At 49.9% G+C, this 13,048-nt stretch overlaps 1 protein-coding gene across 1 annotated transcript in view; it reads left to right on the top strand.

Moving 5' to 3' along the window:
- The window catches only part of FSTL1 (follistatin like 1), a 53,758-nt gene extending 43,130 nt beyond the window's left edge, over positions 1 to 10,628 (top strand). Inside the window, exons 6-11 of the mRNA XM_040595683.1 lie at positions 27 to 157; positions 2,950 to 3,068; positions 3,864 to 3,976; positions 5,173 to 5,283; positions 6,925 to 7,022; positions 7,286 to 10,628. Of these exons, the coding sequence (XP_040451617.1) occupies positions 27 to 157; positions 2,950 to 3,068; positions 3,864 to 3,976; positions 5,173 to 5,283; positions 6,925 to 7,022; positions 7,286 to 7,330 (617 nt within the window). The 3' untranslated portion in view covers positions 7,331 to 10,628. The remainder of the gene's footprint in view (positions 1 to 26; positions 158 to 2,949; positions 3,069 to 3,863; positions 3,977 to 5,172; positions 5,284 to 6,924; positions 7,023 to 7,285) is intronic.
- Positions 10,629 to 13,048: the final 2,420 nt, after the last annotated feature.

Here is a 13,048-nt window from a genome sequence, read left to right on the forward strand (position 1 = left end):
TTCTGCCACACCTTCTCCCATTACAGTCGTCTGCTACCAGTCGGACAGGGACGAGCTTCGTCGCCGTGTCATCCAGTGGTTGGAAGCTGAGATTATCCCAGATGGCTGGTTTTCCAAGGGCAGCAACTACAGCGAAGTCCTGGACAAGTATTTCAAGGCAAGTAGAGCAGCACCTGCCGTGGAGGCCAGAGAACATTTCTTTCCCTGTCACTGCAAAACAGCTGCCATGGCCCCAACCCAAGAGGCTCCAGTGTGTGACGTCCCTGTCGAGCTGGGGGCCAGGCAGCTCTGGTATGTCCTGCAGCGCGATGTGTTACGGGGTGTCTGCAGCAGTGGCTGACAGAGCCACTGACAAGGCTACGTAAGAACCCAGACCTGGAGCATCCCTGGCTCCTGGTGTCTGACCTGCCCTGGGGAAAAGAAGTAGGGCAGGCCAGATGCGCCTGCGGCAGGGGAGAGGACTGATCTCAGGGGACAAAAGATAGCCAGAGGAGAAGAGGTGGGTGAAAGTGCTGGAAATGCAGGTAGAAGGAGCAGGAAGCTGGGGCAGGAGCTGCCAATCCTTTGTTCCAGACGGTCCCCAGGCCATGTTGAGATGGGGATAGGGGATGCCTGGGGGCTTCAAGGGGAATATTTGCTTGCAAGGATTATGGCCCAGTTGTGGCTGAGAGCTGGCAGTCCCCTGGTGCTCTGCAGAGAGAGAGGAGCCGCCCATGAGTGTCAGACCCTGCAATAATCCTGTTCCTGTTCCCTCCTCCTTGTCAGTCTGTCCCTCGGCCCATCCCCATCCCCTTTTGTAACTGGCAGATCACAAGCTTCTCCCATGCTCCTGCCACATGCACTGCTGCCACCCTCCCCCTCAGGCCTGGCTCCAGGTAAAGACTTCAAAGTATTCAGCATGGAGCTGCAGGAGCAGGTGGGGAAAGGGGGAGAGTGTTTAAATCATAAGCTGTTGACAGCAAGAGATTAATGATGCCTGACAGGAGTTAGCACTGCAAGCAAATTTGCCATGGCAATGGCACCCCCTGGTGAGACAGAGGAGCTGGTCCCCACGCTCCAGAGAGCATCTTCGCCTTTGTAGCCATTAATGCTGCTGTCTGTGGAAACCGGCTGTGGCCCACTGCCTCAGGCACCCCCGCCAGCACCTGCCAGCACCCAACAGTCACAGCAGCCCACGGAGCGGAGCTCCTCGGTTGCTCCCCCTGCAAACGTGCTGTCCCCAGCCACCTTTGCAGAGAGTCTCCCCAGGCCATGGGCTTTGCTGAAATGCGTGAGCCAGCCACAAGCTTGCTCCACTGCCGCTCGCAGCCCAGTCACCCCTGCCGGCCCCATACCTGTCAGGACACTGGGGAAATCCCATGGCCACCACTCAGAGGCAGCAGCCTCATGTTCTCTTTACTGTCCCCCTTTTTCTGGTGCACTGATCCCAGGCACAAGCAGGTGAAAGTTTCCATGACAAAGCAATACCTTTTCTCAGACCAAATGGGGAATTTCCTTCTCTGTCAGGTGTAATCCACCATATCAACAGCGCTTAAAGCTTTTAAATACTTTCTAAAGCAGAATTCAGAGCTTGGAACCACTTGGGACAAATCCAAGCAAAGCAAATTAAATGTGTTCAAACACACATAAATTTGTGTCACCAGTGAGGGTCCACTGTCACTGGAGGAATTCTGCCGTGCCCAGCCACAGAGCTCTGCATGCCTGCCCTGCAGATAGCCTGACTCCTGCCCTGCAGTTAATAAACACTGGAGGCAAAGATGACATGCAGCTTTTCCCTTTTCTTCTTGATGGGGAGGTTTGTAGATGTGGCATTGAGCTGTTTCCCTCCCAGAAGCCTGACTTGTGTGGATCACTGGGACGTGGATTGCTCATCAGGCAGGCCATGACCTTGAAGGATGTTGCTTCAAGAGGTGTGAGGCCAGTAATGGGAAGCTCCTCTGTTGGAGGGTCTCTGAGGTAACACGTAAATGCAGATCATAGCATCAAAAGGCAAGAAAACTAGTTTAATTGTGTCTGGGTCATTAAGAGAACTGCAGCCGCTTTCACAAGAAATAGCGGGACAAGAGGCTTCGAAGTCCAGTAGAAGTCAACATGTTAGCAGAGCAGTTATGCAGGCTGCAGCGTGCAGGGTAGTTTTCCTAGCCCTACAGGTTTCTCCTGAACGACATAGAGGTAACATCAGGCAGTGTCTTTTCCAGCATTCCTGGAAGCGCCGCACAAGGAGCCACAGTGACCTGCCCCAAGTCACACAGCAAAAATTACCCAGCGGCAGTCTTGTGTGCAGAATTCATTTTCCCCTCACTGCAATGCAGCTGTCTCTGAGGAGGCCCGGCAGTTCCTGCTGAGTGCCCAGCACTGTGATATGACATCTCCAAACAGGAAGGCAAAATGCAATTACTTCTTTGGGAGTACAGCCAGGATTTTGGGGCTAAAAATCCTGCTCTTCAGTGCCAGGAGTCCTGTCAGGACCTTGAGAAGTTGGTGGCAAGGCGTTGTGCTGTTGCATTAAATTGTTTGTTCTTTGGGGTCAGCAGAAAATTGCTTCCAGTGATTTTCCCTTTCGTCACTGTCAAGAGTCCAGGCACAGCTTTGAATTTACACGTATTGGAAAGGTGACACCTCCTTGAATGCAACTGGTCTGCTCTGAGGCAGGAGATATATAAGAAGGCTAAGAGCTGGCTGAACAAAGAGAAGAAATGGGGTTAGAGCCATAAATCAAGCAGCAGGAGGTGAATGAGAGGCAGTGTAGCTTATCGGTGAGCACAAGGGTAGGATCGTGTCTCCCAGTTCTGATGCTAGTATGGATATGTTGCTGCTTTTCTCTGGGCCTCTGTGCAGAGCAGGGACGATGCAAGCTTCAAAAATGCTAAGTACACGGGAAGAGGGAGAAGGGAGGGGTACCCTGAACCGATACACCAGACTCTCACATCTGCCCATTCTTCCCTGCAGAGCTTTGACAATGGTGATTCTCGCTTGGACTCCACTGAATTCCTGAAGTTTGTGGAGCAGAATGAGACTGCTGTCAACATCACCACCTACATGGACCAGGAGACCAACAAGCTGCTCAGGTGGGCAGTGGACAGGGTGCCAGAAGAAGGGCTAGGGGGTCAGGTGTGGTAGAAGGGGGCATGAAAATCCACTCATGGACAATATCAGTTAGGCCTTGCACTAACAAAGGTAGCTGCGTATGAAGTGGCTTCTCACTTGATTAGGTGTGGATACCACCACAAGGAGCAGTCCCACCCCTACCCTTCGTGTTAGGCATGTATTCCAACAGTCTTTTGCCTTAAATTTGGTAGGTATGCAGCCAGAAGGTGAGTTGGGTGACAGAAAATTTGTCTTCTATTTTATTTCCTAATAAATGGCCTTTCCAGTGGACTCTACTCACCTTTTGCCTGCTAGATCCAGCGCAAAGAAGATGGTGAGAAAACACAGCTCACAGACAGCCTGCAGTTAGAGCTGGTGCGTCACATGAAGGTGTAGTTTGAGAGGTTTCCCTTTGTGTGTGCGCCACTGCGTGCCAGGCTATGAGAACAGGCTGCTTGTGGTTATGCTGTACTTGCATCTCTACTCGCGTGACAGCATGTAGATGTCAAGAGGGTCATGTTCCTGCTGTTCTGAATATCCCCCAACTTCCTGGGCCTTTGCCCAGCAGAGAGTATTTTGTGACCGGGAAATTTTTTGTGACAAAATTTTTCTTTTGTCTGTATCCAGTGAGGTATCCGTACAGAAGCTGCTTCTGCCAGGCATCTCGGAGCCTTCCTGGTTATTACTGGTTTTATTCATCGGCACTCCGAAGCCAGCAGAGCAGGGACCAGCCTAGCGCAGCCCTGTGCAGAACATGCCTCTGTGTTTCCTTTCAGGGGACTCTGCGTAGATGCCCTCATCGAGCTGTCAGATGAAAATGCTGACTGGAAGCTCAGCTTCAATGAATTTCTCAAGTGCCTCAGCCCATCCTTCAACCCACCAGAGAAAAGTAGGAGCTCCCCACTTGTATTGGGGAACCAGAGGGGTCCTGGGAAGGGAGGAAGGAAAAGAGACCAGCTTTGGGCCAGACACTGGATGCTGTAACTCTGTTCCCAGAGATAATGTTGATACATGCCTACCTCGCATCCGACAGCATCCCGTTTGTCCCTGCATTGTGTCAAAAGTACTGTATTTTCTGTCCCAGAGCCCCCACCGCTCTTGTGATGAAAAAGGTTTGGATTTTAGAAACAACGGCATAGGTCAAATGGATATGGTATGCTCAGAAGGTCAAGGCACGTATTTAACAGTGTGGAGGTAAATCATGTGAGGAGTTCACGTCTGGTAACTTAGGAAAGTCAGACCAGACCAAAGTCCTGCTACGCTCTGCCTTTCACACAGAGCGCCTCCCTGATGAACATCTCAGAGTTCGCTGTCCTTCCAAATCCTGCTTAGTGCCACGGTTCACGTGGAAGCAGCTTGGTGTTCTGCTGACCAGGCGTGCCTGGCCATTCGCCTGATTGTCCCCTCGGGGGGTGCTGGTCCAAAGGTGCCAGACTTACTGCAGTGGCACCGAGGAGCAGGCAGAGGCTACGCTTCCCAGGGAATATGAAGTTGAACCCTCTGTTGCCTGTTTCAGTGGGAAGCTAGGGAGGCTGCACCTCCCCCAGGAAACATCAGCACCTGGTTTCCACCTAACACCGTATGGGCCCTTGAGTGCTTTGGGGGCCTCGACCTAGACATATAATAGAGCTGTGAGAAGAAATGTGAGCTGAAATGAGAAATATTTGTTTTCCTTCCTTTCCCTCTCCCAGGGTAACAGCAATTACACAAATAATTTCCCCAACTTCTACCCACCTAGAACAGGAATTGTTTCAGAATAACCAAACTTTCCCCTTTGGGCGTACTTTTCCATGTATAGCAGATCAGAAAATTCAAACAAATCTCATATTTGGAATTGAGAAATCGAAATGTGTTGTTTTGAGGAAGCAAAATGACGTGTTTGACTTTCCCAAATTATTCTCTGCCTGATTTCAGATACCAAATTCAGCATGGAAGTTTTAGTCATCATGAAACTTTTGGTGGTTAGGGGAAGGAAGGCCTCCTCCAAAACCTTGTATCTCTTCCCTCCAAAGGCTTCTCCAAAGTATGTTACCTTTAGCCTGCTCACTATCTCACGATGACTGCCCTTGTTTTGTGCCTCTCTAGAGTGTGCCCTGGAAGATGAAACCTATGAGGATGGAGCAGAGACCCAGGTGGAGTGCAACCGCTGCGTCTGTGCCTGTGGGAACTGGGTGTGCACTGCCATGACATGCGAGGGTCCGTATGCTCTCCCGACAATTACTGTATTTGGTTTTGTACAAAAGAGATTTTTGCTTCTATCCTTCCAAGGCCACCAGCTATCCAGATTTCTTCTCTCTCCAGCTTTTCCTCAGCTTCTCTATGGGTGGCTTCTGCATCACACTCTCGTGCCCCGTGTTGGGCCAAACCCAAGCTGGTTCTGTTCTAGAGGTCAGAAAGTGTGTAACTGGGCTGGGGGCAGCACTGCCAGGGTTTGTAGTTTGGATTTGGTGTCGCAAAAATTCAGCACCAAATCTTCCAGATCTCTGTATCTGGCAGGCTTGGGGCATGCACAGACCACATAGGTCACTGCAACCATACGTGTAGGTGTGAGTAAGTCAGCTTTCCTGTCTGTGTGTCAGTATCCTCACTGTATCTGCGTTTACACTATCCATAAAGCAGGAGCTAGGGTCCTGTCTTGCCCCAGGGGGGAGATAGGAGGCTCCATCCAGTAATGCCAAGAAAGCATTTTTGCTTCTTGTCATGAAAATTGTAGAAGAAAATAATCATGATGGAGATGAAGGGAGGTGGTGTTCATACTAAGGCAGGGTGGTTAGTCTGTCTGTTCTTCCTTTGGAAGGCCCTTCTTGAACTTTCACAGCCACGTTACAATTGTGAGAAGTCGTGGTGAGGTTGTGAACGACGGCTCTCTGTGTTGCCTTCCCACAGATGGTCCAGGGCCAGTGGAAACCCAGCTTTCCCCTGCCTTGGGAAAGGCACGGGTCCTCCTCAAGGAGCTACGTCTACCCTCCCAGCACTGCACTGCATTTTCCTGGCCTTCTTCCCTAGAAACCAGGCTTTTGCTTGAGCTTTGTTTTCAGTGTGGTGCGGGAGCTGTCAGCAGTGTGGTAGTTCAGCTCTCTAGTCAGTAGTTTGGCCAGAGTAGGAGAGAGGGGAACAGCAACGAGTATGCACAGGGTTTCTTTCATGGTTATCTGGCCTTCTGCTGCAGAGGCTCTGGGATCGCCTCAGCCCAGACCTGGCTGTGGCAGCAAGGAGCTCACCTCAGAAGAGGTAACTGGGATACTGGTAGAGCTGCCAGAGGAGCTCTGCGTAGGTCTCGGAGGTTAAGGAACAGAATGAGAGACTCTTGCTGCCTACTTCGTTCCCTGCATCCATGGCAGAAGCATGCAATGGGACAATTCCTTGACTTTCTGCCCATGTCAGAGCAGCAGAGGGGTTAGAGGTTATTGTCAAAGGGATAATGAAAGCAAAGAGTCAGATCAGATACATCAGCAAGTTGCATATCCACTGAGCGAAATTACCTCTTCATTAGGCATCAGTTACAGCACTGAGCTTCCATTTATTCCCTACAAGAGGCCAAGATGTTTGAACTCATTCTAGGTGGTGCTTTTAAATAATATGCAGCCTCTTCCTTGTGGTTTTATTATTTACGATGTGGGAGAGACGGGGGCAGACTGGATACCCAGGTTCTGAAGTCCCAGGCAGCCACAAGGCCCGTTTTCTTCCTAAGAAGCCAGCCCATACCCTCCTCCAGCAAAGCCTTGCAAAGCTTGAGGTGTGCTGTGGCCAGCCCCCCTCTTTTTGTTCTACATGGTTCAGCCTCTGAAATTTCCATCCCCTACTTGTGATAATGCTGAACTCTGTTTCTGTTTGCAGGGAAGAATGAGAAGGTGCCTGCTCAGAGACAGCGACCTGATCAAGACTTGACCGAGGAGGAGCTGGCTAGATACATTCAGGAACTGCAGAAGCATCAGGTTAGTGTGAGGCTGGGAAGCTCTGCTTGTACTACACCTCTCCTTGCTAGAGGCGTTCCCTCTGCTTCTGTCGCCTGGGGACTTCTGGTAGAAGGGGGAGCACAGTAAAGGGGGATCTCTCTTTGCCTGTGGGGACAAATCCAGGTGTGAGGCTTTGAGACGTAAGCCAGTGTCGGCGCTGCTTGTGGACGGACCAAAGGCTTCAGGGCATTGCCAGCTCCTGTGTTGGTGCAGAGCTTCACTTTTGTGCTCTCTTTCTCTAGGAGACGGCTGAGAAGACCAAGAGAATGAGCACCAAGGAGATGTAAGGGGCCTCCACACCGGAGGAGCCCGGGAGGATGGGCCCAACCTGCCACCCTGTCCTCCAGTGCTGATCTCAGTATGCACAAGTGTCTGCTACAGTTGCCCAGTCACAGATATTTACATTGTATAGCGATGGGTTATTTGTTTTGTAATACACAGAGAATGGGGCCAGGAAAGGGGAGTAGAGCCCACCTGTTCAGGGAGCTTCATTGCTGGGGCCTTCGAAGGCTCAGAGGGACTTACGGCAGCCTCTGGGACCCTTTCCCAGATCAGGCAGCTGCTCCCTCCAAAAATTAACAGGTATTTCTTGTTCCCCTGGATCCGGGGAAAGGACGGAGGTCAGTGCTGGATGGAAAAGGGGGTCTTCAATTGATACAATTTTCAGCACCAGCCTTGGCTGCAGAAATACGGGCCTGGCGGTTTTGTGGCTGAGCACGTGTGCTGCAGGGCATCATTAGCCAAGGACCTTGCCCTGCTTACCCTCCCTTTTGGTTCTTGCTCCTCAAAGCTGGTCAGCCTGGTGTGACACCTGGAAGTCGTGGTGCCATGCTTCTGGCATGAGTCCAGCACGTTCCTCCTTGCTTTCCACCACTGTCCCCAGCAGCTCCTCCAGTACATTGTGGGCTCCAACACAACATGGTTCCTTTTGACCTCATCTCACTCTTACTCTCCCTGCCCCCTCCTTAGAGGTGCTATCGTGTTTTTTTCTTATCACATTGACATGCTGACTCCCCCTTTTGTTTTGGTTGTTTGGGGTTTTTTATTACTTTATTTCCTATGGTAGTAATTCAGCTTTTGTATGTTTCGTAGCTCTAGGTCTTTCAAGAAAACCCAGCCTGTGGGTTTTTTTTTATTGACAGTGCTGTAATGCCCATACACAGTTTGTATCGCACTGCGCTCAGACACCGCAGACACCACAAGCAAGTTGTGAGCCCTGCACTACAGGGTATTTCTCAGCTGGGGATAGCAATGTCCCTCGTGGGAAGAAGAGACAGGGCTGGATGTAGTTAGTTTCACCAGGCACAGATTGACACTGCAGCTCTCTAGCTCTTGGTCCCTTAGCTAGCGTTGACCACGTGCTCAAGGTCCATGCTCAGGCCTCTCTAAATTGCCCAGAAAGAAGTGCCAGGTAGTCTAGAGACAGAAGGACCGGGCCATCCTGTTAGTAGGGTATCTTAAAAGACTTACCTACATGGAAATCTGTTTAGTGGGAGTCTGGGCTGTTAGCCATCATCTTGGGCTTTCCATTTCCATCTGGGATGAGGCAGCAGCATTATTCTTTGATTCCAGCTCTGAGTTTGGAGTCAGGGCTGGAAGCCTCATTACTGATGCATTTTAGAGTGTCTTTGATCAGACCATCTCTAGCCACCCTCACATCCATCCCTTCATGGGTCTTTTTTGTCTGATTTGTTTCTCAGAGCATTGGTCCTAGATAGATACAGATAAAATGCTGTTTTGTTGACAATCACCTCTGTAGCCTCAAACCCAGCTCATTTTCTCCTGCAGTTGTCGAATGTACTTCATGCACTCACACACCTGAACATCTAGTTTCCACGTTCCCTTCATGCCCCAGCTGTGCATCCCAAGCAGTTGCATGTACCCCGAGATGACTGCTAGTGACTTCCATCTTCCCTCTGTGAGCAACTTCAGCGGTTGTTGCCAGGTTTCTTGCAGTCCCTAGTGCTTCCTCAAGCAAAACTCCACTTGCATCTGCAAAAGAAACGTTCTGCTTGAGTGAAGGTCAGCAGGACTTTTGTCCCAACCTTCCCCTTTTTGCACAGCGCTTTCCTTGGAGAGGAAGAATGAACTGGTACGTAGCACATGTAGGAAGAGAGGAAGGCTTGGTCCCTCCTGTGGTCTTGCCTGTGAGCCAGGTTTATTAAAGGCTCTCTGGTCTTGTACCTGTTTTCCTGTTGTGAACCCAGAGGATTCCCATTGCCTTTGGCACAGTGCCGCACTTCCAGTGAGAATCGTAATCTACCCCGCCGTGCTTGGAGGTTTGGGCATAGTAAATACAAAAGGGGGCTGGTTCTTTTCCCATGAGGGTCTGGATTTGAGAAGCTGTTGCCTGTGAAGGTGAGGGGAATGCATCCACAGGAGCTGAGGGTAACATGGACAGCGCTGCACTGGGACAGAGTCACTGTGTTCTGGTGGCACTGGAGGAAGCAGTTGGTGGAACAGGAGTACCCGTTAGGTGTGCCCTGTTAGGAGCACCCTTGCTTCTCCCCAACTGTATGAGCAAAAGAGCCTCATGTGCTGGATCTGGCAAAAGAGCCTCATGTGCTATTCTGACCCCACTCTGAAAAGCAGTTTGTGCCTCCCAGCTCACTTCCTTCCAGCTTGGATCATTAAAGTGCCTTAGAGAAAACAACAGCTTGCCTTAAAGGCTTTCCCTGGATGGGGATAACATCTTATTGTCCAGACAGGAATATCTCCAACTGGAGGAACCAGAGCACACGCAGGAGCTCGGAGGCTAATCCACTGCAGAAGGGCTTGTGTAGGCTGCGTTAACGCAAGGCGTTCTCTGGTCCCCTTCCTGTCTCGTGTGGATGTGCTGTTGTGAGGATGGCTGCTGGGGACAGCTGGAGAGGTGGGTGCTGGCAGTTGAGGTTTACAGAGCTTGTGCTTGCACCAAAGGCGGAGGGGGTGGCTGCTAGCTCGGGCGAGGCGAGCTGGGCTCTCTGACAAGCTGTACAGCCTAGCCTCGGGTAGCCTGGGCCAGCGGGGCAGGAGCATCCAAAACGGGCCCCCACGGAAAGGGCCGCTGCCTGCAGAGTCTTTTCTTCCTTGTGCTCTGCGGAGCCTTTTCCTCCTTGCGCCCTCAAAGGGAAGCGCAGAGAGCGATGCTGGTTCTAAGGGCTACAGTCCCCAAAGGGGACCGAAACATCTCGCCTCGCCATGCCGAGGGGAAGGGCAGTGTTAGGTGTGCGATGCCCAGGCCGTACCCTGCAGCAGGCTGGTCGGTTGGTAACTTCTGCAGGGTGACGTGGCTGCTGGGGAAGGAAGTGCTGGATTCCAGCCGTTGCCCTCTGGGACAATTGCTGTACAGACTGCAAGGGGCAGGGAAGGCATTTGGTTTGGGGTTTGGTTTTTGTTGTTCTTTTTCCAAAAAAAAACAAATTTAAGCAACAAACAAAAAAGTCCCACTCCTCCCTTTGTATTCCCTCCTGTACATGTGTGAAATTTATCCGTATTCTGTAGGTTTCCTTAGTGCACTTATTTTACTTGATTTTGTAATTTTTTTTTGAAGCAGGGGGGTTTGGATATTACTGCCAAATAAATGAAACAAAATTTAAAAAACAAGAGCTGTTTTGTTTTATTTCTTACAAGCCATATTCCTCATTTTCCTCTTCCCCCCCAAAAAATAAGCTGTCTTTTTGCATGTTTATATGCAGCTCTCAATGTGCCTGACAAATGCGAGACACAACTGTCTCCGGTTTGTATCTGGGGAGCCCGGGGTACAGCAGAGAGAAGTGGAAAGTTGTAATTGTGTGGCAAGGTAGCGGCAGAGATGCAGCTGGCAGCCGCGACTCCTGCCTCCCAGCCACACGCTTTCAATGAGGAGATTGCTCCCCGAGGCTCTTAGTATCCCGTTCGTTCCCCTGGCACACGCTCCGTCTGTGCTGCTGGGAAAGAAAATCTTAGCAGCTCTCCACACGTGATGTGGTCAGAAGATGAACTAAGGTCATGCTGCCGACAGAAAGGCAAACCACTGCAGAATGGGAAGAATTCAGAGGGACATAGGCAGTCAAATACGGGGCAATCGCTATCCCATGTGGCATCAGGGGAGCCTCGGCTGGCATGCCTTCTGGTTTGGGCAGTGCCTTTCATGGAACGGGTGGATCAGGTGGGAAGACCCCAGAGGCAAGTAAAAATAATAACTAAAGGTCTTGAAAATGTGACTTACAAGGACAGACCAGAAGCCTTAGGCACAGTTAAGGAGGAAGGCTCTGAATGGTTGTCTTCAGGTGGAGACTGCTACCAAGGTGAACATGCCCATCTCACTGTGCTGGATGGAATGCTAGCTTCAGTTGTGGCAGTCAAGGCAGGTCTAGGTGAGACATCAAGGAATGCTTCTGAATGCCCAGGTTAGCAAAGAACTGGAAGACGCTTCCTTGATATTTCAAAGATTTCCTCCCTGTATGGATTTTAAGAAAAGACTCCAATAACAACTATCGGGACCAGATCAAGTACAGCTGACCCTACCCTAAGGTGGGAGAACAGGCTGGTGACCTTCCTGATGTCCCTTCTGTTTCTGATATGACCTTACCATAGGTCTGGACAAGGCTGAATAGCCAGGTTCACCTTTGCTGAACTGAATGATGAAACGGCCTTCAATGGTGTCATATAACAGAAGCATAATTTCTTACCATTCATGTCCCCCGTAACTGTATTGGACTTAGCGACTTCTGCTACTGTGAGTTCTTCTAAGGAACTGACAGTCCGACAGAAGAGAAGGCTGCCTTGCTTTGTTTCACTTGGTGTGTTCATTCCAAAGCTGTTTAAAAAAAAAACACACAAACATTGCCTCTTAACATGTTACTTTTCACACCAAATGGCCCCTTTAGGGTGTACCAGCTGCTGCTGATGCAGCCTTAGCTGTGGCGTTCCCTGCCCGTTCCCTGCCCGTTCACTGCTCAACTGCAGAGTGCATCTGCTTTATTACTTTAATTTCTAGTGCTAGACTTTCCAAGGATTTTATAAGAAAGGAAGTGTCATCCACGGGTTTAGCTAGATGGCACAACAAATACTTTGCCGGGTGCATCATGGGTGCTTACTGAAGCAAAATGATTTTGGGGTGGGAGAGAGGAAAAGCCAAGTCTGTTGCCCACTGCTAGCAGAGGCCTGACAAAAACTCCAACTGTCTGTTTATGGAGGGAAGCACATCTGAATATTAGAAAGTTGCTGCACTATAGCTACGCACACTTGACTGCTTCACAGTTCTGCAGCACTGTTAAGCTTCAAACTGAGAAACAGGCTATTTAAGTGGTTGATCAAGACTCCGAACTGCATTTTTAAGGTCTTCATTAATTTTAATTCTGAAGATGGGAGCAAACTGATCTATAATAAGACTCAGCTCCTGAAAAATACTGAACCAGTTCATAGGAGACAGCTTTGGGAGAACGCAGACTTAAAGCACTGCAGAAGACAAGAGCAAAATCGAGGTGACCTTACTCCTGTGCTTTCATAAACCCTTCCACAAACTGTCCTGATCCAGCTGAAACAGCACAACCTTTACAGAGTGGGCAAAATTATATTGAAAAAATATGTTTATATATTGCACCTGTAAATCTGTAGAAACTTATAAAACAAATTAAACAAGTCCAATGGCAGGTGACCTGTTCATGCCCACCCACTCTAGCATACCCCTGCTCGAAGGCTGAATGCAGCCCTGACAACTCCTGCTCTCAGGAATGGGAGCCAGCACTTCAAAATATTTGTAGTGGTAAAATCCGAAGTTCATAGGAGCACCAAAGGAAGGACAAGTGGACCATGGGTTTCACCCATAATATTCTGGACGCCTTTGAACTCAGCATTGTTACTGCTTCACGTGTTGTTTTTAAACTCTTGTCTGATGCAAACCAACCGTGGGTCGTTTGTGTTTCTTCCACTCTAAGATGACAGAGACTTTTGTGTCTATGAAGTACTTTAAGCAGGTGGGCAATTGCCACCCCCTTCTTTTTGGTTCCTCTACATATCATGAGTGTTTAAGCCCACACTTT

Source organism: Falco naumanni, chromosome 5, assembly GCF_017639655.2.
Source record: "Falco naumanni isolate bFalNau1 chromosome 5, bFalNau1.pat, whole genome shotgun sequence".
NCBI classification, from domain to species: domain Eukaryota; kingdom Metazoa; phylum Chordata; class Aves; order Falconiformes; family Falconidae; genus Falco; species Falco naumanni.